The sequence below is a fragment of the Pleurodeles waltl genome, chromosome 3_1 (assembly GCF_031143425.1).
Source record: "Pleurodeles waltl isolate 20211129_DDA chromosome 3_1, aPleWal1.hap1.20221129, whole genome shotgun sequence".
Classification (NCBI taxonomy): domain Eukaryota; kingdom Metazoa; phylum Chordata; class Amphibia; order Caudata; family Salamandridae; genus Pleurodeles; species Pleurodeles waltl.
In genome coordinates, this window is record NC_090440.1 from 629,763,812 (window position 1) to 629,788,175 (window position 24,364).

General features: G+C 45.6%; 1 protein-coding gene across 1 annotated transcript in view; it reads left to right on the top strand.

Annotated features, from left to right (window-relative positions):
• Positions 1-24,364, top strand: part of LOC138284401 (mucin-5B-like) — a 1,991,087-nt gene that overhangs the window by 582,966 nt on the left and 1,383,757 nt on the right. Inside the window, exon 9 of the mRNA XM_069223138.1 lies at positions 4,314-4,452. Within this exon, the coding sequence (XP_069079239.1) occupies positions 4,314-4,452 (139 nt within the window). The remainder of the gene's footprint in view (positions 1-4,313; positions 4,453-24,364) is intronic.

Here is a 24,364-nt window from a genome sequence, read left to right on the forward strand (position 1 = left end):
AATTGTTTACTATGTGTTTGTCTAGACATTCTTGTCTTATTTGTTAATTGCTCTATTAGTTACTGCACTTATTTTTAATACCTTATTTGTTATTTAGTGTTTAATTTATTGCATGTATTAGTATGATATATTTAGATAGTTGTAAAGTAGTCTAGAACTTTGAATGCATTGGCTACTTCATGTTTTAAAAGAACGTGAAAGGAATATAATTGATAAGCCTATCATAAATACAAAACATTTGTAATATTAAAACAAGACATCACTGATAGTAAAGGTGTGAGCTACTGAATAAACCTCTTAGACTGGAATCTCTGCACAACCCACCACCCTCCAAATGACTTCAATAGAGCGCTGTATCAAACTGACAATTAAACAGGTAGCTGTGTCAAGTGCCTAGACAGCTACAGCAGCACAGGAAAGACAGTTTAGGACTTTGACATATTACAGTAGTTTGTAGCTATGTAGTAAGGTAAACATGTTTCAGAGTGGGTACTAGGTGAATGAAAATGTATGCTATTGGTGTACATGTTATCAAATTCCACAACCTACACCATGAAGTTTCAATTTGTTCAGCAATGGATGGCAAACTGAGACCCATAGAAAACAAACTTTTTTATCTACTTCTCGGCACATAGGAGGCTGGACTGGTGTGTGGTTGGTACCCAAGGTACTTACATCTTATACCAGCTCCAGGTGTCCCTTATTAGTGTAGTGTAGTCAGTGTCTTGAAGCCAGTCTCTCTAGAGGTAGCTGTGGATAAGCAACCAAGGCTTATCTAGGAGACATGCAAAGCTCATGCAATACCACTTACACACATGAAAGAAAACACTCAGTGTTAAAAAAATAAAGGTACTTTATTTTGATGACACAAATTCCAAAAATACTATAGAGTTTATACTCCCTTAGGAGGTAAGTAATACACAAATTATATACAGTAGTATGCAGAAATAGACATAGAAAACATTGCAATTTTTGAAATTCACACTAGAGAAATAGCCCTGGAGGAGCACAATCCATTTACTAAAAAAGTAGAATGCGAGATTCGGTCCCCCTCCTAGGTAAGTGGAGTTCATAGAGAGGAGCTGGGAGTACTAGGAAAGGCTAAAGGTAAGTACCACAACACCCCCAGCGACCAGGAAATCAGGAGTAAATCACTGTAAATTCCCTAGAACACCCACTTAGAAGAGAAGAAGAATAGTGCAAAGCCCAGAAGACTCTGCAAGACACCAACAGTGGAGTCATGGACCTGTGGAAGAAGGAGACCAAGTCCAACAAGCACAGCAGAGTCCAGGAAGGGCAGGAGTCTCTACCCACCAGACTGAAGGTGTAAGAGATGAGGCGACAGTGAGGAAGGAGGGTCAGTACTGCACCCAAGAAGACAAAGTTGAGTTCCTGGAGGATGCAGGTGATGTCAAATGCTGGAAGGAGGATTGCAGTTGGGTTTGCATCTTTGGATTCCATCAACAAGCCTTGGCACATGCAAAACCCGCTGTTAGCTGAAAGTGGAGCTGCCCCGGACCAGGAAGGACCAGGTGGACTCTACCCAGAAGGGGGAGCCAGAGGGGACCCTCAGCAAAACAGAGAGCCCACAGAAGTCCAGATGTAGTTTCTTCAGTCAGAAGTTGAAGTGGAGGTTCAGAGGAACCCTGCTGGAGTCATGCAACTCAAATCTGAGGAACCACCCAAGAGAGAGACCCTAAATAGCCCTGAAAGGGGGATTGGTCACCTAGCTGGGTGACCACCTATCAGGAGGGGGCTCTGATGTCATTTGCTGGCACTGGCCACTAAGATGCTCCCTGAGTTCTCTGCCAACCTTGAATACAAGATGGCAAAATCCAGGGACTGTAGGAGATGTGAGCACCAACCCTGGGGTGGTGATGGAGAGTGGAGTGGTCACTCCACTTTCCTTTGTCCAGCTTCACGCCAGAGCTGGGACTGGGGGTCCCGGAACTAGTGTAGACTGGTTTATGCAAGGTGGGCACCAAATGTGCCCTTCAAAGCATAACCAGTGGCTTGGGGAGGCTGCCCCTCCCAAGCCTGTCTACCTATTTCCAAAGGGAGAGGGTGTAAAACCCCTCTCCCAAAGGAAATCCTTTGTTATGCCTTCCTGGGCTTGAGCTTCCCAAGCAACAGGAGGGAGGAAACCTGTCTGGGAGGTGGCAGCAGCTTGGGCTGCCCAGAAAACCTCAGAAGGCTGTAATGGCAATACTGGAGATCGTCTAAGGAGCCCCCAGAGTGAATGGGATCATACAACCAATGCTTGCAAAAGCATTAGGGTATGATTCCAACATGTTTGATACAAAACATGCCTGTGTTTGGAGTTACCATTATGTAGCTGGGCATAGGTATTGACCTATGTCCAGTACATGTGTGAAATGGTGTCCCCCCACTCACAAAGTCTGGGAAAATGGGCCTGGAGTTTGTGGGTGTACCTCTGCTAGTGCAGGGGTGCCCTCATACACATTTACTTTGCACCCTGCCCGCTGGGCTAGAAGGCCTGCTACAGGGGTAACTTATAAGTGAGCTGGTGCAGTGAAAAGCGGCAGTGAAAGGGTGCTTGCACCTTTTCACGCAGGCTGCAATGGCAGTCCTGCAGAACCCTTCGCTTGGGCTCCCTATGGGTGGCAACATTTATGCTGCAGCTCATTGGGATTCCCTGGAACCCTAATGCCCTGGGCACCTAGGTACCATATACTATGGACTTATAATGGGGCACCAGTGTGCCCATTGTGGGATAAAATACAGAATTTTGGGAGAGAGAGCATAATCACTGGGGTCCTGGTTAGCAGGATCCCAGTGAACGCAGTCAAATACACTGACATCAGGCAGAAAAAGAGGTTAACTATACCAAGAAAGAGGGTAGTTTCCTACAATAAGGAGGAAAGATGGACGAAGGTATAGAACTCACTTCTGCAAACTTTATCACATTTAAAGAATAGCGGGTGAAAAGCCATAGTAACAGTCTAGTTTGTGACAGTAAAAAAAACATAAAATCTAATTCTAGTAGGAGCATTCTTTAGCTGCAGGTGAACTTGTGTGAAGGGAAAAAATTGTGAAATTTGTACACCTTGGACAGCCAAAGGATTATTTACCACACCCTTAATTAATACTGCAAGTACTTTAAAATGACTGGCGTGATAGGCAGTGAATAATTTAACTATCTGATAAAACAAAGACTTTCTATTACATGAGTAGGATTAACCCGGGTTTCTACCTGTAATACTGAATCTGAAACATTGACTTCCTCTGACCCATTCCCTACGTGAGTAAAGGTAGGGAAACCATGACAACAACTTTAAGCTTTTTGTTCTGAAGAAGGGTGTTTACCGATATGTTTTTTTTTATTGTAGTGTAATTGCACGGATATTCAGCACAATCAACAAGATGACATTTTGACAGTATTTTATGCTTTTTAAGGATATCTGGTGTCCATATTTGTAATCCCTATGCGTCATTCATGAGAGGAGACAGTGAATCTTAGGTTCTCAAAGATGTTTGCTGAACAGTGCTAATACGATTCACATACTAGGTACCAAAATCTACCTGTGACTTGTAAAATGTGCTAACATCAATGGATGAAACTTCAGTTTTTTTCAAACTGGCCATATTGAATAAAAGTGGCTGTAAGGTCTTCTACATGGGAAACATAGATATGTGTAGCTAGGACAGTGGCAACTAACTGGAGTTCTAAACCTACTAGGTTCAGACTGATTTATTTCAGTTTTTAAGTTTCTCACAGTGCTTGTCTACACATTATGTTTGAGAAAAAGGGTGTTAATAACAAAAGGCGGGGAATCCCAATGTGTTTTTTACTGAGATAAATTAATTATGACTTCACTATTTTGAAAGTGGAACAGAGTGATCATCGGAACACCTTTGATTTTGCTAGCTCCAGAGATCTCTCTATTAGAAAACTATTATTTCATCTAATTAATGAACTATCTCGCCTCCCCTGCAGATCATACCTTTTGTGGGCCACTGAAGAGCAGGACTTCTGCTGCACAAAAATGATTTCAGAACTTTACATAAACCTTTTCACTGTTCTTGCCCTCTCCTGTCCAAAGAAATGGATCTGATTAGCCATTGCTTTGTAATTTGGCTTTAACTCTCTCAGTCTCTCACAGAAGGGCCAGGTGTAAAGTAGTATAGAGGTCCCAAATAGATACCTGTGACACATTTAAGCCAAATGTTACACAATGTTAGCAAGCATACTAGAAGGGGTTAGTCTTGAGGGGACTTTGATGATTTTTTTGTTCTCAAGGTAGCTATGGACTAGTACAGTTCCATTAACATACAATGCTTCTTTCTTCTAGTACTTGTGATGCTGGCCAGTGGTCCTGCACTGAAAAATCCTGCTCCGGAAAATGCTCATTTACAGGAGGATCGCACATAGTAACATTTGATGACCAAGCCTACACTTTCCATGGTGATTGCAAGTACCTCCTATCTAAGGTGATCTACTGGCCAAGAGTGCCATTTTGTGGAATTTTGTGTTCAATGCCCGAGTTGTGTCTGATGGTATTTGCTAATTAAGAAGCAGGGAAATTGTGTAGTATTTGGTCTTCACAGACATCACACTAAACATGCTGTTCTTGGATCTACAATCCAGTCAAAGAGAGGCTCATCCATCCTTTGATAAAATAACCCCTCTAGTATAATCCCAAATTTTAAAAAAATAGTGCTACATAGAATGGAATCTATCACTCAGTGCTTACTGGACAATTTCTCAATTAATGGATGGATGGATGGAGAAATGGATGGATGAGTGAAAACATTAACATATTTGTAAATCTTAGTCTGCAAAATAGTTGTTTTCAAAGTCCATTCAACTAACCAGAAAGCTGAAATGCAGAGGGTACAGGGAACATTGTATTGATGAGAGAAGTGGCATCTGTGTGCATGGAATATTAAGATAGAGCATGCATAGTGTCTTACAAAAACACACTCACAGTATGTAAACATGGCACACTCAGGAATTTATAATGTGATCATACCAATTAAATAGTATAGTAGGGCATCTTACAGTCTAAGAAGCTTTCTGTAGAAATGTTGGTAACATTATTACTGGGGCTTTAATGTTTATGCATGCTGAGTTCATGTCATCACGGATTAGGCACCCTTAAATCAAACCTCCTGAACTTGAGTCTTCAGGACTTAGTAAGGTGCATGAAGTGTGGTTGCTGCCTGAAAGTAGGAAAGTAGGATTCACAACTGCAATGGACACACTATGCTAAACATGAGTGAAGACAAGAAGGACTATGTGACACATGAAAACCCAGCTCTCTCAAAAGACTTGTAAATAGTGGTGGCCATCTTATAATGCTTATATTATAGGTTTCTCTTGATCCATAGCAACTTTGCTGGCTTCTCATGAGATGTATTTGGTGCAGCCAGGACCTTGTTGTCAGATGTTTGGAAACCTCATAATTTTTTATTCTTGGGAGTCAAAGAAAGACTAATCTGGAGTCAGAGAAGTTTTCTAGTGCAACGCTGTTGAAAGTTATAAACTTTGCACTTACTTGAACATTATTTCAGGAGAGTCCATTAGGATTATGAATTCTTTTTACTTGTTCATTTACACAAAAAGTAATCAGTAAGGATTACAAGCTCTTATTTCCCCTATTTGTTTTAAAAAAGAATGATTCATTTAGGATTACAAATATTATGTTGCATTTGTTTATTCCTATTTTTATTTCTATAAAGGGAGTTACAGAATCCTCATTTCGTATAGACTGCAATAGCCTTCTTTGAAGAACTGTAGTATTAAGATGTTTCTTTACAGCAACACAGGTTTACTGGTTGTTTAGGTGACCTATATGATAATAATGAACGCTCTGCATATGGCAGTTTATAAACCAGCCATGTTCAAAATAATCTGACCAACATTCAAAGTGAGGTAAACATTAAGGGGCCTATTCACAAATTGCATTTTATAGTACATTTACTAGTATTACAAAAGTGCTACTAAAGTACTATAAAATGCTATTTACAAACCTTGAGTGTTACAATCCACCTTTTCTATCTTTTCCATTGGGAGATCCTCATACATGTATGTTTACTATCTAGTAGTAAATGTGGGAGGGGCCTGGGGGCTGGTTGAAAAAAGGGGCATAACTGCTGCTGAATGTAAAGGAGTCTAATGAGGAGTAATTAGGGGTTAAAGTGTATGCCCAATGGTATTCACGGGCTATTCACAAACTGCACTTCTAAAGTGATGACAGCCAAAACAAGGCCCCATACAGCAGTAAATGACTCTATCTCTGAGCTGGAGAATGTACAGGACTGACATGTCTAGCCCCTGGTACTGCAACACATTCCCATTAAAAATAACTTAAAATAAAACCTCATTGGAACATATTTATGATGTTATTTTAAACATTTTCGACAACCATTTTTTAATGTATACATTAATGTAACATAAGCTACTTTTAATTACTTCTATACATCACTTTTATTAATTCTTAATGCATGATATATATTTTTGTTACTTTTGAAAAAGTTTAGTTTTCTAATTTATACTTCCAATAATGTTAATTAAATTTTAAATATTTTAATTATCAAAAAATGTATTTCAAATTTAAAGCGAAAGTGTAAACTACAGTTGACTCTCAGTGGTACAAAAGCAAGCAGTCACAGGCTTCTAAGAGAGGTTAGTGTTGGGGTACACAGGCTTAGCACTCAGCAATACACACAACAGCTCAATAATGTGAATAGCAACATGGTACAACTAACCTCTGCACATAACATTGCTACTGCCATCCCCGCTGGCTCGAAAATCACCAAGCAAAACCCAGAGGCAGAGGTGTCATCATTTTTTAAGACACTATCAGCTGCACCACTTACACAGACGCCCCATCAGCTACGTGGAACGCCTCACATTCAAAATATGCATCACAGCCAGGCCTCGAAAAATCATAAACATTTAACTAGACCTCCAGGTCTAGTAACCTAAATAATCTAATTGACCAAACTATAATGCTCTTGACCCATAAACTGTCTTCAAATTATGTAATCTGGGCAAATATTTTAATTCACAGAGCCGCTATTTCCTTCGTTATCACATATGATAGTACTTTTAAATATGTCAGTGCAGCATGTCTGCTGTACAAAAACACTTGTTTAATAGACTAGATGTTTGTTCTCTATATCATACAAATCTAGCCTCATATAGGATACACTTGACCCCTGTCTTGCCTCTTAATCAGGGCCACTGGAATTTTACGATTTTGTGGCCGCAGTAATTTTCACATAATTATAGCATTGCCACATTTGCCACACAATCCATTATCTGCCTCATCATTTACAGATTTTAACCAAACAAAATGTTGTTTACAGTTCAAACAGTTCACAAGTTACTAAATATGTGACAATGTCTTACCACACAGTGAAAGGCCCTTTGAAAAATTTAACTGGTTACCTTTCTGTTGCATATTGCTAAATTTGGGTGCTAAATTGGTATGAATGAGGTGCACGCAATGCCCAGTTGTGTCACCAAGTTTAAAAATGACAAAATAATGAAGTAATATTATTGAAAAATGTGCTGCATTAGGCTGTATAATTTGCGTTTTCTTGCCACATAATTTACTCAACCCTTCCACATAATTTGGACCTCTACTGCTACATAATACAGGTGGCCCTGCTCTTAGTTCATTAACATGATTGTCATTGAGGCGGGGCAAGACTGTTTTCTAATCATGGTTCAAAATTATCACTTTTAATGAATATGTAACTGCAGCATGAAGTAGTAGTGTACTGTCATTTCTAAACAGCACAGTTTACATTGAGATAGCCACAAAATGTCCAAGTGACGTGCAGTTTTACTGATAAAACTATATAGTGTACAAACAGTAATGTTTGAAAATCGAGTTTCTGCAAATATTTGTCATTTTGACGTCACCACGTAAAGTGTTCTGATTTGTTTTGCTGCTATTTAAATCTTTACATCACACTTCTGAATTACAAAAAGGTACATTAGTAATTCTTGTTATATGTTGAAATATGTGCACTATTTAATTACAAGCTGTTTAATTGTTGTATGTTATGTGAAAACTGACGTCTTAAAGCCTTTTGTTTCACACTGATTGTCAGACAGCTCACATTTCAAAATCATCTAACTGTAGTAAGAGAAAAAAAAGTAAACATAATTGTTCAGGCTACGACAAGCAGCACCTAGTAAAAAGACAAACTGACACCTCTTTCCTGTGCCAAGATAAAACAAGGTTTACAGGCATCTTTAATGCTCATTCATTTCTGAATGATCAGAATACCTGTTCCTTTCCAGCTCAAGTTCACTTGGCAGAAAGGACCAGTAGGTCCTAATAGTAGTTCGGCCTGATAAAATGTCACTTGCCACAGTGAGTGGACGAGTAGATTTTTTGAGGCCTGATAGCCAACTTCCTCCTAGGCAGAACACTTATATTTAGACCACCAGGGCATAGCACCAGTTTTGCCAGTGACATCACAGACTTCATCACACCCCTCATCATAAAATCTAACACCTTGGAGAGCTTAAAAGGCTGCACCAACCCACACTTTATGATCCTTTTAGAAAATTTCAGAAACCTCGGCCTCACTTTGGGCCACATGTACAAGGCTTTTTTCTCATCGCAAACTGCCCAATTCACAGAATCGGGCTGTTTGTGATGAGAAAAAAGCATTTTTGTGATTTACAGACTGTTTTGTGCGATTCAGTAATCTATTTACTGAATCACAAAAATGGTTTGCGGGGTTTTCCCTTCCTAATTGCGAGTCGCAGTGCGATGTAGGATTGTTTTGTGCCTGTGAATGTGGTCACAAAACAATCGCATTTTCAAATTGGTGCTAACCCATTCACAAATGGGAAGGGGACCACAGACCACTGCCTGCTCTGAAAAAATCAAAAGAAAACTTTTGGTTTTGTTTTTGAAAAGCATCACTTTTTCCTTTAAGGAAAACGGACTGCATTTAAAAAAAAAGATAAACAGCTTTATTTAAAAGCAGTCACAGACATGGTGGTCTGCTGTCTGTAGCTGGCCACCATCCCTGTGAGTGCAGCCATTCCCAATGGGGTCGCAAATTGCGGGCTACCTCATGAATATGAATGAGGTAGGTCATTTGCAAGCCCGTTTGGGAATCGCAAATAGTGAGAGGACACTGTTCTACATATGGTTTTGCGGCTCGCAATTTGCGACTCGCAAATGAGTTGCAGATTGCGAGTCGCAAAACTTGGGGTTGTACATGTGGCCCTAAGTGCATCACTGAACCCACCTACACTACCGGACATCTTGGGCCCAGTTTTCTCATCAGTGTCGACAAACCAGCAACTATGATTTAGACAGACCTTACCGTTGTCAGTTTTAGCATACCCATCCTGCTCCACCACCAACCTACCACCACCAGACCCACCTGCCGCAGCTGGAAAAGCATCACAGAAAAGGACTTGGCTTCCACCCTCTCCGCATTCAAGCGTAGTCACTCCAGCAACTTGCCGATAGCCATGATGAAGCTCAATGTTTGGATCACTGCATGTCCCAACATCTTGGCTCTCCTTAAGTGCAACCCACTGAAAAGAGCCTAACCCTAGGCCAGCTGGAACACAGAGGAACTCAGGCAGGTTAAATGCCATTGTAATCAACTAAAGGGCAAATGCAGAACAAGTCAAGACACAATAGATAAATATGTATTTAAATTTAAATTCCCCCTAAGAAGCAGATTGTATTGATGCCAACTCAAAGTGCAGCAAGGAAGTATTTGCCATCATTAAAGGTTTAACTGCACTTCCTGCCACCTCCAGCAACATCATGCACTCACAAGAACTTTACAACAAGCTCTCAGCATTCTTCTGCAATTAAATCATCTCTATATATGCCAATTTTGACTTTCAATCAGACCCTGTCACCACTGCATCTCAACTTCCCATGACAGCCAAAGAATAAACCCTGACCTTGTGCCAGTGTCAAAAAACTGCCACTATGAAGACCATCTACTCAGGGGTCCCATCTGATTCCAGACCTCACCATGTTTGCAACAAAGGACCTCCCTCTACTGATTAGTGAGGCACTAACACCCATCCGCAATGCCTCCATCAGCGCCAACAAATCCCTGGACACTTAGGAACACACCAGTTACACTCCTGCTCAAGGAACCATCTGCTGACCTAGCCACTCTCTTCAAATACAGATCCGTCTCCTTCCTGCCATATCTGGCCAAGGTCTTAGAGTAACTGATCAACTGATAGTTTACCAACCACCTCTGCAGTCAACCACCAGCTCTTCGATGCCACACACTCTGGAATCAGTCCCAACTTCACAGACGACGTTCACATGATCTTTGGCAGAGGAGACACTGCGGTATTTATTCTCCTCAACCTCTGTGCAGCATTTGACACATTCCACTCTACATCAGAGTCTCCGTCTCAATTCTTGAATTTCGCAAGAAGCTGAAGACCTCGATTTTCAATTAGCCAACCTACCCCAGGCAGGCCTACGCATACACACCTGCTCAGCCCCAGCATACCCCTGCATTTGATTGCAGGATTTACATATAACATAACAATGTCCAGCCCAGTGGTTCTCTTTGGAAAAAAAGACAAGTACACAATCTCCAAAGGCTGGGTAGCCCATAGGAATATGGTAGGCATTTCCCTTGCAGACAAGCTCACAAGAGATATACTGGGCCTTGGTCAGGGCTTGCAGCAGAACCATTCAGGCCGAAGAGTCCTTGATAGGAGCGGAAGGAGTGTCTGGCTTCTGACAATGAATACTTCCGTGCATCACTGGTCCTTGGCAGCAGGTGGGCCTCTTGGTCTTGCCAGGTCCTATACCACCACTCTGGTGAGTCATGCTGATAGTCATGCTGGGTCCTTCTTGGACTTCAGCAGTGGCAACTGGCAAGTATAGCTATTGGAGAGGCGTGCAAATGGATGGGTGCATATAATAAATGCATAACACAATTCAATAAATACATACATTAAATAGGTAAAACGTTACTTACCATACCTGCTGTAGCCACATCCTCCTCGCTCTGGTCCTCTTCTTCTCGTGACGTCATGTTTTGCACCCCAGCTACCTCCCTTAACCAGTCATGGCAATAGTCTCATGCTGTTGACCAGCATTTTGAGAAGCACCAGAATTGAAATAAGTAGCCTCTCTCGGCGCTCCCGGGGACACTGGAGCCTGTGCAGGCTCTCAACGGGAGGTTTATAGTGCGCATGTCAGGCTGGCTGTCACAAGACGGACAGTCAAAGTGACATGCGCACTATAAACGAGTGCACAGCTAGCCCACCAATGCTGCCACTCAGCAGGCCTCGCCCGACACTTGGTTCAGGAAGGGTTGACGCAAAAAAAAATGGCAATGGATTAACTTCATTACCATTACAATTGTCATCTCTGGAGCTTTTCTGAGGGGAATTTAAGCGGGGGGAGGCTCCTACTCTCTCATGGAGGAGCCGCCCCTGGATTTCAGTGATCTCTGAGTACTGTTCTCAAGGCATGAGTCTCCAGTGGTAACACCACAGCTTCAAAGTGCTTTGTGAATATGGTGGCAGAAGCCCAATCAAGCGCTTAGACCTTCTGTCCCACAGTAGCCAGACAATACTTTGGAACAGAGTTCCTCCAAGCATCTGCCTCATGCTTCAGAGTGGCATAGCCCCTTGTTAGACAATGCCAGGCTAGCTACTAAGAGAGGATGGTGGGGGCACCCCGATTGGGTGCTGCAGCTTTGCAGGATTTTATTTTTGTTCTGACAGGGACCACATGGGCACAGGTTATGAAGTGCTGTGGTCAAGCTGAACTTGGTCAGGTACACAGCGAGAGCCATGGAGCTATGCTGAGCCAGACTTCAGGTGGACAAGTTGATTGAGCAACCTTTGGCAAGTGACTTGGCTGTGAACCAGGGATTCACACATCCATGCTCACAAAATCTCAGCAATAGGTTTCCCGGTTCAATGTTAGCAGCTGAACGTTATGTGAATGGACCACTAGGTTCCTATTCATGTGACATAGGTGAAAAGACCTGGTAGCCCTAGAATAATTCCACAACACTGTATACTGCCACCACCAGGCTACATGAGTGAACTTATGAGAAGTTTCATGCAAAGGATGTCCTTAAGCCTTCATGCACATGGGTCACCTAATTAATATGTGAGTGACATCACTAGCAACTTTATGTATATTGGATGGGCGTGAGAAGGTTATTTGGCCCTTCCAGGTTCATCCAAGGATCAACCTGATAGGTTGCACTAGACGGAAGAAGCTAATGGCAGTCGTTACTGCCCCCTGCGTCTTCCTATCCATGTCTGTCAGGTTAAGTAATATATTTCTGTTTGTGAAACCCAGAACGTGCACACTCTGTCCCTCCTACCTCCCCTACCACGTCACAAACAGAAGAAAGCAATAGGAGGTGGGAAGTTGATGGGATGGATTTTAATAGTTCCTACACCCTTTCTTAATGATTCAGTTTGAGAGCTATTTCTCCTCCCAGTCCTCATCCAAGAGAAGCATTGGGAAAGGAAGGCTCTGTGTGTCTCTTCTGCATCAAGGAAGCACATGCTATGTGAATTTTCTTTAGCCTTAGAAAAAATCAAAACAGTGTCTAACTTATTTTTTGGACACAGACATACAGTTTTGCACCACTGCAAAGTGCTACATTGTGTTTGGATTTTTTCTTCAGCTCAAAAATATCCAAACGATGTATTGGCTCCTTGCGGAGGTACATACAAAAACATGTGCACCCCAAGTAAGAAGCTATGAAACTTTCTATGATACTGTTTGGATTAATTCTTTGCCCCATTAAAAAATCTGACCCATGACTGCCACTTTGCTAGTGCATAGACACACGCACACACACACACTCAAACTCCTGTGCCCCAGGGAGGTGCCATTATACTGCTTATATTTTTTCACAGCTTCCTTGCTGAAGTGCAGACACAAACATGCACATACGTCTGTGCCAAGTGAAACACCCAATAACTGTTTGGAATTGTTCTTAGCTCCTTCCCCTGATGCAGACACATGCACACATCTCTGCCTGAAAGAAGAGTCTACAGGCTGCAAGGATTTTTTCTACACCTCAGAAAAAAGTAAATTGCACCTGACTCCTTGCTGGGTCACAGATTGTCAGCATCAAATCATCCTTAGAATACTAACCTGCAGTTCTGAATAGTGTTACCGAAACCAAGTTGAACATATCTGCCTTCTCCACTGTTAACAATACCGAACATGTCTCAGTATTTATGGCAAACTGGGCAAAAGGGGATTAGGAATATAAAAGAGGTCACACAAGGAAATTTATCAGGTTGTAATCACACTGCTCACTTTTTCAAATTGAGAATACTTCGAATGCTCTGCAATCTATCACAAGTAATGGCTCTTTTAAACTTAATAGGACACTAGTGACCTGAAGAAGGGAAAGTATTTGTCCTCAAGGACACATTAGCCAGACGGGATTCAAGCCCAGTAGTAGATAACCTACCTCCAGAACCGGCTTTGAGTTACAACAGAGGAGGGGGCTGCTCATTTCAATGGCATATCTCTGAGTGGGTACCAAGGCTCTGCACAATTGAGAACAAGCCTCCCCATCTTAGATTTCAGGATTGAGGAGCATCTTGGGATTGTTTGCAATAGGGCAAACAGGAACATTTAGGAAATGCCAAGGGTTACCCCTAGGTACTTTTGCCCCAATGCTTAGGAAGGAGCCAGGAGTCACCCCTACGCACTACCTTGTGGCAACCATAAATGTGGCACACCAAGGCACCCTCCTCAAAACATGTTCTGTATCTAAAGAAGATTGGAAATGGACTGGATCTGAGAGGAGAGGGGTATTGAAGGACTGAACCAACTGGCAACTGGGCGATGCCTGATGTTTATAAATGCAACACTTTGAAATTTTAAAAGTGCGGAAAAGTGTTCCATATTACAAATATTTTTGCAGAACATTATTATGCAGTTTAAAATTCTCTAACTAAATTCTCCCATGAAAAAAAACTGTTTGTATGCTTGTGTTATACATGTAATGGTTCCATATATACGGGAAAGGTATGTCTTGTGCCACAAGTACATATGACACAGACTCTTTTTCACCTATTTACATATATCCCATTCATATGCATGTGCATGTGCATGTGCATGGGCAGCGCAGGGGGCCCATGGGGACCCTGAGTCACCCATTCCCCAGCCTTTCCCAAGCAGTATAAACCACGCAGAAAAGACTGGCAGAATGGGACTCATAATCCGCAGGGCAGCGCTGTTTGCAGGGCTGTCTTGGCCGATTTGAAATGCCAAGACCGCCAGGCTGTCTGGTGGCAGCAGCCTGGCGGTGGCGGCGGTTCCACCTTGGCATCTCCGCCATGGAATGCCAGACTCACAATGAGGCCCTTAGTAAGTGATCTTGGTGGGGCGTGTCTAGTAACACTGCACAAGTGCCTTGGCCTTCAGTAGCTCACAGTGATTTTCACTGATCAGAAGTAGCTCTCACTACAGAAAAGGTTGGAGACTCCTGGAATCCTGAGTGAATGAATATGAATGATCTAAGAAGCACATTCTAAAATAAAATAAAAAATCTATGAAGGAGAGAACCTCCCAAGTTACACTACCAGTCCTGTTTGAAAAAATCAACCACAAAATTAAATACTAATGGTGAAGCTGTTAGACCATCAGGTTGTCATGAAGAACATACATATAATCAACAATCATTTTATTTAAAAAAAACTATGTTCCATACAATCCTTTTTGTCCCTATGGTATTAGTGTTTAAATTCTCTTTATCCAAAAGATCTCTCTCTGTAATTGAGTTTTACTGTTATCTGAAAACTCTCTCATGCGTACTGTTTCAAGTACAATAAAACATAATTAACTGCTTTTATGTCCTTGAGAATTAAATTGACAAGCAATCATAGATCTCTCATTTTTTGGTGTGAACATTACTCTTGTGTTCATTTATATACACTTTTATTTTCCATTCTGTTTTGTCTACGTAAGCTAATCTGCAAGGACATTGCAACAAGCAAATGATCAAGATCAAGTTTCTATAGACAGTACCTTTTTACCTTGCTCAGGGAGCCTGGGCACCGAGGTAGCCTTGCTGTCCTTAGAAAACACCAATAACTGTGAGTGTTGTCAACCAAAAATGCAGCACTCTGCAAAACCACACTTGGAGATGGAGTTGCACTCTACCCTCGGATAGCAGAGGCTTTTGGGGTCCCAGGACCTGGATTCCACAGCTGGCACTATTTCACCACATCCGGCTGCTTTGGGTGTAGAGATTGTCTTGCAGCTGTCAGTCCCATGAGGGTCGCACCAATGATGCTTTGCCACTTAGTCGAAATTGCCTTCTTCAGGATGCAGGATCTCAGTAGTGGGGTTGTTGCTGATGTAGGTCACTATTGCTGGGAGTTGGTCTGGAGTTGGTGACGTTCAGGGACGGGTCGGTGACCGGGCTGGTGACTAACACTCCTTGGGTACTTCATTTCCTAGAGGTCAACAGGAGTGGTGTAGGATCTCAAAACTTGGTGTGAGCTTTTCAATAACTCCTAGGGTGCAGGTCACAGATTTTCTTTGGGCTCACTCAAGAGGGTCCCGATCGTTTGCACTTCTTGTGACACAGCACAGTGATTCTTCTGCAGGTTGCAAGTGACTGGTTCCACCAGTCAGACGAGTCTGCTTCAGTTTCTGGCATCCACTGGAGTCCCTCTTCCTGGGGGCATTGTGCTTTTACCATGGGCACACTTTGAACACACAGTTCCAGTATATGGTCTCCTCAGGGCACATAAGTGTCCTTTCTTTGCACTGCAGCAGAGCCCAAAACCCTGTTGTCGATGACGGTGTCTTCCCTGTGCCTTTCCTCAGATTCAAAATCAGAATAGAGGTTCTGGTGCTGAGGGAGCCCCTTAAATCCTAGTTTAAGGGATGTTAAGGGCGTGAGGAATAGTGATCAATGAGCTAGTGGTCCCTGCGGCTAGACCGCCCCTGGGGTGATGACTTCCTGTGGGAATCTGTCACTTTTCTAACCAGAGCCCAATAATTCAAGGTTTGCCAAGAATGGCAGAATCTTTTTTTGGCTGTATGGACCTCCTACCCACCCTAAGGGTTTGGCTAGCCCCTCAGAGGTGTACATTTAATAAATAACACATTTGTACGCCTCTCATCCAGGACAGGGCGGGCAAGGCTTTGTCCTTGTGGGAAAACAGGGCTGATTGCAGAGGCCCCCTAACTTTTTGCCCCCATTTTCCACTTTATGCTGGTGTTTTCCTGACTCTGATGGTGCCCTGGGTACTGCTAACCAGTCCCAGGGCCTGTGCTCTGTTTAAAATGGATATGCAAATTAGGCTAATTATAATTGGCTAAGTCAACCTACCTATAAGTCCCTAGTATATGGTAGGGCATGTAGGTTTAGGGACCACAGCATAGGTGTTGCACACCTAGGTGCACTGCTGAGGTGCCCAGTGTCATTTTAAAAGCAAGCCTGCCTTGCTGGCTGCTTTTAAATTAAAGTTATATGCAAATTCGACTTTGGAATTAAAGGTACTTCCAAAGTCTTAAACTACCTTATTTTTACATATAAGTCACCCCTAAGGTGTGCCCTATGTGCCCCTAGGGCTGGGTGCCATGTAACTATAAGCAGGGACTTTATAAAAATAGATTTATAAGCCCTGGTGAGGTAAAAACAGCCAAATTCGTTTTTCCCTCATTGAAGTAAATGGCCTTCATAGGCTAGAATGGGCAGACTTTATTTTAAATTTTAAAGTCTCCTTAAATGTTACATACCAAGAATTTGGTATCAAATTAATTGTTGTAATAAATCCCACAACTTCCAGTTGTTGGATTTAATATAACTTGTTCAGATAAAAAGTTTAGACTTTACCTAAAAAGTTGCCAATTTCAGCTCTGCATTGTTTTTGCTGCTGTGCTCTGATTGGCCAGCCTGCAGCAGCTTCTGCCAGGCTGCCTTGATTAGGTGTGAAGTGGCCTGGCTTCACACAAAGGAATGTGCTTGGGGGAGAGAATCTCCCCTCAGCAGATGGTGAGGCAGGAAGGGGGAGGGCTGCCAAACTGGTCTTCAAAGGCAGAGAAGGACATTTGGAGCACCCAGCAACACCCCCACATCCTGCAACCCCAGACAATTAGGTGCCCCCTTGATTAGATTAGGAGAGGGCAGGAGAGGGGTGTGTTTATGATTTTTAGCCACACCAGTGGGTGGGCTCAGCCAGATGTAACCTCCAAAAATCAGATTCATCCATGTTGGATTTTTAGAGACTGTTGCCTTCTGGGATGGATTTTTGCCACACTTCCCAGGAAGTGGTCATCACAGGGGGACGACCCTGTCCCTGATTGGAGAACCAGGGCCCCTCTGCTTTTCACCCAGGAGCAAGGATAAAACTGGCAGACCTGCACCCACACCTCAGATCCCCTCCAGAATTCAACAAGAAAGGAACTAAAGAAGAAGAAGGACTGCCCTGCTGGACCCCTGGCCTGCACCTGGACCCTGCACTCAGAAGGACTGCACCAGCTGCACACTTGGGCTTCACCACAAGAAGGACTTTGCCTGGCTTCAATTGGTTCAAGGAAGGACTCCCTGTTTGCTACAGGTGAAAAATTGCTAAACCAGAGTCCCCTGCACCAACTCCTGAAGAAAGCGACCAGCTGACCACTGTCCAGTGGCCAAAAAGGAGTTTGCGCCAGGTGCATTCTGGGAGTTGAAGTCCGCACCCCCCAAGGACCATCACAGAACTTCTGGACCCTTGGGGTGAGCTGTGGACCCCAAAAGAACCTTAAAAGAACATCTGGGTGAAGCCCCAGAAGTTTGGAAAAGATTTGAGAATTTTTGGAAAAAAGCTCCAGGGAGGGACCGACCCGCCGCGGAAATTCTAGCCGGCTTGCCTCAACCGCGACCCGGCCTGACTTCGTGGTTCGTCCCGGTAAAGAAAAACATCCAAAAAAGAGACTAAGGCCCTCATTCTGACCCTGGCGGTCGGCGGAGAGACGGCGGTCGGACCGCGAACAGACCGGCGGTATTAAAAATGGCATTCTGACCGCGGCGGTCCCCGCCGCGACCGACCGCCACTTCTCCACTCCGACCGCCACGGCGGTCATGACCACGGGGCTGGAGTTTGCGCACTCCGGCCCGGCGGTCGTCCCAAGACCGCCAAGGGTATTATGACCCTGCCTACCGCCGCGGTTTCTTGCGGGCGGGAACCGCCGTGCGAACCATGGCGGTAGGCACTATCGGGGCCAGGGAATTCCTTCCCTGGCACTGATAGGGGTCTCCCCCACCCCCCACTACCCACCCGAGTCCTCCCCCCACACCCTCCACCCCCCTGCCACCCCCCAGAGGTGGTACGAACCCCCTCCCCACCCCCACCCCGACATGCACATACATGCACCCCGACATGCACACACCCCCAACATGCACATATACACACCCCCTACACACACATACACAACGGGGACACATACCCGCACACATACATGCAGACATGCGCACCTGCCGAACAGCACACATTACCCATAGACACAGCAGCACCCCCCGCCCGCATACACGCACTCACACACCCCCTCTACACACTCACACGCACACCCCCATGCACGCCCACATCACACAACACCCCCCCACCCCCTCCCCTCACGGACGGTCAACTTACCTTGTGCGTTGGTCCTCCGGGAGGCGACGGGAGCCATGGGGAGGTGACCGCCAACAGAAGACCGCCAACAGAAGACCGCCACACAGAAATGTGGGTCGTAATTCTGTGGGCGGTGTTCTGCTGGCGTGGCGGTGGAGGTTGACCAGTCTCCACTTTCCCGCCGACCGCCAGTGTGGCTGCTGGCGGTTTTCCGGCGGAACGCTCCCAGCGGTCAGAATGCGCACAGCGGCATACCGCCGCGGTCGGCGGTCTTCACCGCGGCGGTAACTCGGCGGTCTTGCGAAAAGACCGCCAAGGTCAGAATGAGGGCCTAAGTCCGAACGTAAAAAGTTGACCGGGACCTCCCAGCCATCGTATCCGAGAAGGGCTCCATGGACGTCGGATCAAGATCCAGGTTTACCCCGGTCGAAGGATTTTCATCTCGAAAAAACGACTAAGTCCGAAGGTAAAAGTCTCCACCGAGGAAACCCACATCGCGTATCCGGACAAGGGCTCCAGGAGGTCGGATTCAACTGGCAGGTTCGTCCCGGTGAAGAAAAACTTCAAAATAAAGACTAAGGGGGTCATTCTGACCGCGGCGGACGGCGGTCGCCGCCCGCCACGCGGTTCCCGCTGAAAGAACGCTCCGCGGTCAAAAGACCGCGGCGTTCATTCTGGCTTTCCCACTGGGCTGGCGGGCGACCGCTGAAAGTCCGCCCGCCAGCCCAGCGGGAAACACCCTTCCCACGAGGACGCCGGCTCCGAATTGAGCCGGCGGTGTGGGAAGGTGCGACGGGTGCAGTTGCACCCGTCGCGAATTTCAGTGTCTGCTAGGCAGACACTGAAATTCTTTTTGGGGCCCTCTTACGGGGGCCCCTGCAGTGCCCATGCCATTGCCATGGGCACTGCTGGGGCCCCCAGGGGCCCCGCGGCACCCCCTACCGCCATCCTGTTCCCGGCGGGAGAACCGCCAGGAACTGGATGGCGGTAGGGGGTGTCAGAATCCCCATGGCGGTAGAGCGCGCTCCGCCGCCATGGAGGATTCTCAAGGGCAGCGGAAAGTCGGCGGGACACCGCCGACTTTCCGTTTCTGGCCGCGGCTGAACCGCCGCGGTCAGAATGCCCAGCGGTGCACCGCCAGCCTGTTGGCGGTGCTACCGCCGACCTCCGCCATGGCGGTAATTACCGCCAGGGTCAGAATTACCCCCTAAGTCAGAAGGTAACTTTTTAACCGAGGCCTCCCGCGACCTGTAGCCGAGCAGGGCTCCATCGCGGTCGGCCTGAAAGTATGACTTTGCCCCGGTCGAGGTGCAACCAGATGACCCGATTGGCGCTTTTTGTTTCTAAGCGCTAGAAAAGTAATAATTCTTTAAAAATTCATATCTCCGGTTCCCCTGAACCGATTTTAATCGTTTTTGTGTCATTTTAAAGATAAAAATATAAACTATTTTTATAAATTGGTTTTGGATTTTTAAACTGTTTCCTGTGTTTTATTTAATTACTGTTTTGTGATATTTGAATGCTTTACACTTTGTCTCCTAAGTTAAGCCTTGACGCTCGTTGCCAAGCTACCAAGGGTTGAGCTGGGATTAATTTACTGAGACCTAACTGTACCTATGTGGAGGTTAGTGGCTTGTTGCTAGGTGTAGGTACCTACCTGCCCTACCAATAACCCATTTTCCAACATAATTGGAAGCAGCGACGGGATCCTGTACTTGTGTTCAATATCACGTTACAGTTTTAGGTAAAACAAATTAAAAATCCTTTAAATTGTCCTAGTGCAAAAATTGTTTTTAATTTTTAATTTGGATTAATTTCAATTATTGAATTTTTGTAATTTTTCTAAATTCTTGTTTCCAATTTTTGCAAAAAGTTTTTGTTGACACAAAACTAGGGAACCATGGAGCTTGATCTGGCTAGCCTACCCACACTGACAGTAGTCCAGCTTAGGGGGTTGTGTATTGAAAGAGGGTTGCCTGCAACCACTGATCTCAGGAAGCAAATCCTGATCACATCCCTGACAGCATGGGCTGAGGCCCAAGAGGTAGAGTCAGAAGAAGCTCCAGAGGAGGGAGAAAGAAGGGAGGATGCAAGCTCTAACCACTCAGGGGAGGGAAGGCATCTGAGCCCAAGTGAGGACGAGGAAGAACGGTCCTCAGTAAATACAGTCACTAGGGGCAGATCCAAAGCTAGTGGTGGGAAGGGGGTCCTTTCAGGAGGAGAGAACCCATCCATCAGAGAAAGAGAGCTGGAGGCCCAGCTAGCATACATAGCTTTGGAAGCAGAGAAGCTGGCCCTAGAAAAGAAAAAGTGGGCATACAAAGAGAAAAGAGATGGAGGCAGCGATAAAGAAGCTGAGGTGTCCATGGGTGGGGGAGTTTGCCCCAGATTACCCAAGGGGGTGGTTCCTGCTTATGTAGAGGGGGATGACATAGATAAGTGGCTGGGGGCCTTTGAGAGGGCACTCCAAATGAGAAGGGTTAGGCCTCAATACTGGGGTTCCCTTTTGTGGGAGTTGGTCCCCAACTCAGGGAGGGATAGGCTTCTGACCTTAAGGGGGGAGGAGGCAGATTCATACCCTAGTATGAAGAGGTGCTTAGCCAAGAAGTTTGGTCTGACCCCAGAGCAATATAGAATGAAGTTCAGGGACACCCAGAAGGTCAGTACCCAGTCTTGGGTTGACTTTGTGGACATTTCACTAAAGGCACTAGAGGGCTGGATTATTGGTAACAAAGTAGATACTTATGAGGGGTTATACAATCTGATCATGAGAGAGCACATCTTGACCAATTGTACCCAAGAAAGGTTACGCCAGCATCTAGTGGACTCTAAGCAGACCAACCCTAGAGAGCTAGGGGAGGCAGCTGATGAGTGGTTGAGAACCAGGGTGGTTGTCAAGTCCCAGGGGGGAGACTCCAAGAAGGGGGGGACAGGTCCCCAAAAACCTAAGGAGGGAGGTGGTAAGCCCACCACAGAGACTCCCTCTGTACCCCAGAACCCTAAGAAGGAGGAGAGTAAATCCCACTCCCACTCTGACAAGCAGAGACAGGGAGACCCAGGGTTAAAAAAACTCTTGGACAGTAGGGCTTGCTTTGACTGTCAGCAGACAGGTCACTTCAGAGGAGATGCAGCCTGTCCAAGGAAGGTGGTTAGCACTGGGCTGTCCAGTGTAGCCATAGAGGAGGATTCCTCAGATGATGAAGTCCTCCTAGCATTGTGCTGGGAGACAGGACCAGATGGTAAGCTGGTGATCCCTGAGGGTGGGAGTAGGCACTTCCACCACATTCAAGTGAATGGGATCCCTACCACTGGCCTGAGAGACACCTGTGCCAGTCACACTATAGTGAGTGACCGGTTAGTGACCCCAGACATGTATGTCCCAGGAAAGTCAGGATAGCCACAGGGGAGGTCACCTCCAAACCTGTAGCCATAGTGCCCCTAGAGAGGGAGGGTATCCTTGACTGGATTAGGGTGGTAGTCAGTGCTGACCTACCCCTAGATTGTATCCTGGGCAATGACCTCCCAGAGGTGAGTCTGGTCACAGATGGGGTGGTCGCCCAAGGTGCCCCCCCAACCCAAAGTCCTGGGGAGTCAGTCCCTACAGTTAGGAGACAGGGGTCCCCAAGAAAAGGAAAGAAGAAAAGGAAGGGTAGGCCACTCTTAAAGAGAGTTCCAGGGAGCCAAGGGCCTTCTGCCCCATTAAGGGGGGAGCCCAGAGTTGGCACTGGTGAGGCCTCACCTGACCCCAAGGAAGTCAGGCAGCTGTCCAGATGCAAGGTGTTGCCCCTGCACTGACAGAAGGGAGAGTGGAAGGAGGGTGTCTGCCACAGGAAGTGGTAGCCCCCCACTCTAGACAGCAAGAGGGGTGCCAGGACCTCACAATTGCCCCTAAAGCAGCTCAGCCACCTGTCAGTGGAGAGCTTAGGGTGTGGTTCTGGGTACTGACAGCTGTCAGTAGCCTCTGCTGGGTGCTAGCCTTCCTGGCAGCACTGTACTTGGCCTGGGAGGCAGACCCCAGGGCCAATAGCAAAGTAGGCCCCCTGACCCTATTGGTCATGGTGGGGTTGCTCAAGTGTTGGGTGACCTCTTTGGGTAAGCTAGGTGTTGCCCTAGCAAAGTTTGGAGTAGGGGAGGTGGGCACCACACTACCCAAGTTGGCAGAGAGAGAGGAGGAAGACCCCCCTAGAGGGAAGTTTCAGTTTGAATTGGGTCCTTTTACTGTTGGGATGGCTTCACTACCCAGAGGGAGTGACCCTGACAGGAGGATGTAAGGCAGAGTAGGCCCTGCAAAGGGACAGCCAGTTTTCTTCACTGTCTTCCTCGCCTAACAAGCCAGGAAGACTCTCCCAGGGTTGGGCTGAGTCTCCTGGGCGTGTGGGCTGGGGGGGGGGGTTGTGTGGGAAAACAGGGCTGATTGCAGAGGCCCCCTAACTTTTTGCCCCCATTTTCCACTTTATGCTGGTGTTTTCCTGACTCTGATGGTGCCCTGGGTACTGCTAACCAGTCCCAGGGCCTGTGCTCTGTGTAAAATGGATATGCAAATTAGGCTAATTATAATTGGCTAAGTCAACCTACCTATAAGTCCCTAGTATATGGTAGGGCATGTAGGTTTAGGGACCACAGCATAGGTGGTGCACACCTAGGTGCACTGCTGAGGTGCCCGGTGTCATTTTAAAAGCAAGCCTGCCTTGCTGGCTGCTTTTAAATTAAAGTTATATGCAAATTCGACTTTGGAATTAAAGGTACTTCCAAAGTCTTAAACTACCTTATTTTTACATATAAGTCACCCCTAAGGTGTGCCCTATGTGCCCCTAGGGCTGGGTGCCATGTAACTATAAGCAGGGACTTTATAAAAATAGATTTATAAGCCCTGGTGAGGTAAAAACAGCCAAATTCGTTTTTCCCTCATTGAAGTAAATGGCCTTCATAGGCTAGAATGGGCAGACTTTATTTTAAATTTTAAAGTCTCCTTAAATGTTACATACCAAGAATTTGGTATCAAATTAATTGTTGTAATAAATCCCACAACTTCCAGTTGTTGGATTTAATATAACTTGTTCAGATAAAAAGTTTAGACTTTACCTAAAAAGTTGCCAATTTCAGCTCTGCATTGTTTTTGTTGCTGTGCTCGGATTGGCCAGCCTGCAGCAGCTTCTGCCAGGCTGCCTTGATTAGGTGTGAAGTGGCCTGGCTTCACACAAAGGAATGTGCTTGGGGGAGAGAATCTCCCCTCAGCAGATGGTGAGGCAGGAAGGGGGAGGGCTGCCAAACTGGTCTTCAAAGGCAGAGAAGGACATTTGGAGCACCCAGCAACACCCCCACATCCTGCAACCCCAGACAATTAGGTGCCCCCTTGATTAGATTAGGAGAGGGCAGGAGAGAGGTGTGTTTATGATTTTTAGCCACACCAGTGGGTGGGCTCAGCCAGATGTAACCTCCAAAAATCAGATTCATCCATGTTGGATTTTTAGAGACTGTTGCCTTCTGGGATGGATTTTTGCCACACTTCCCAGGAAGTGGTCATCACAGGGGGACGACCCTGTCCCTGATTGGAGAACCAGGGCCCCCCTGCTTTTCACCCAGGAGCAAGGATAAAACTGGCAGACCTGCACCCACACCTCAGATCCCCTCCAGAATTCAACAAGAAAGGAACTAAAGAAGAAGAAGGACTGCCCTGCTGGACCCCTGGCCTGCACCTGGACCCTGCACTCAGAAGGACTGCACCAGCTGCACACTTGGGCTTCACCACAAGAAGGACTTTGCCTGGCTTCA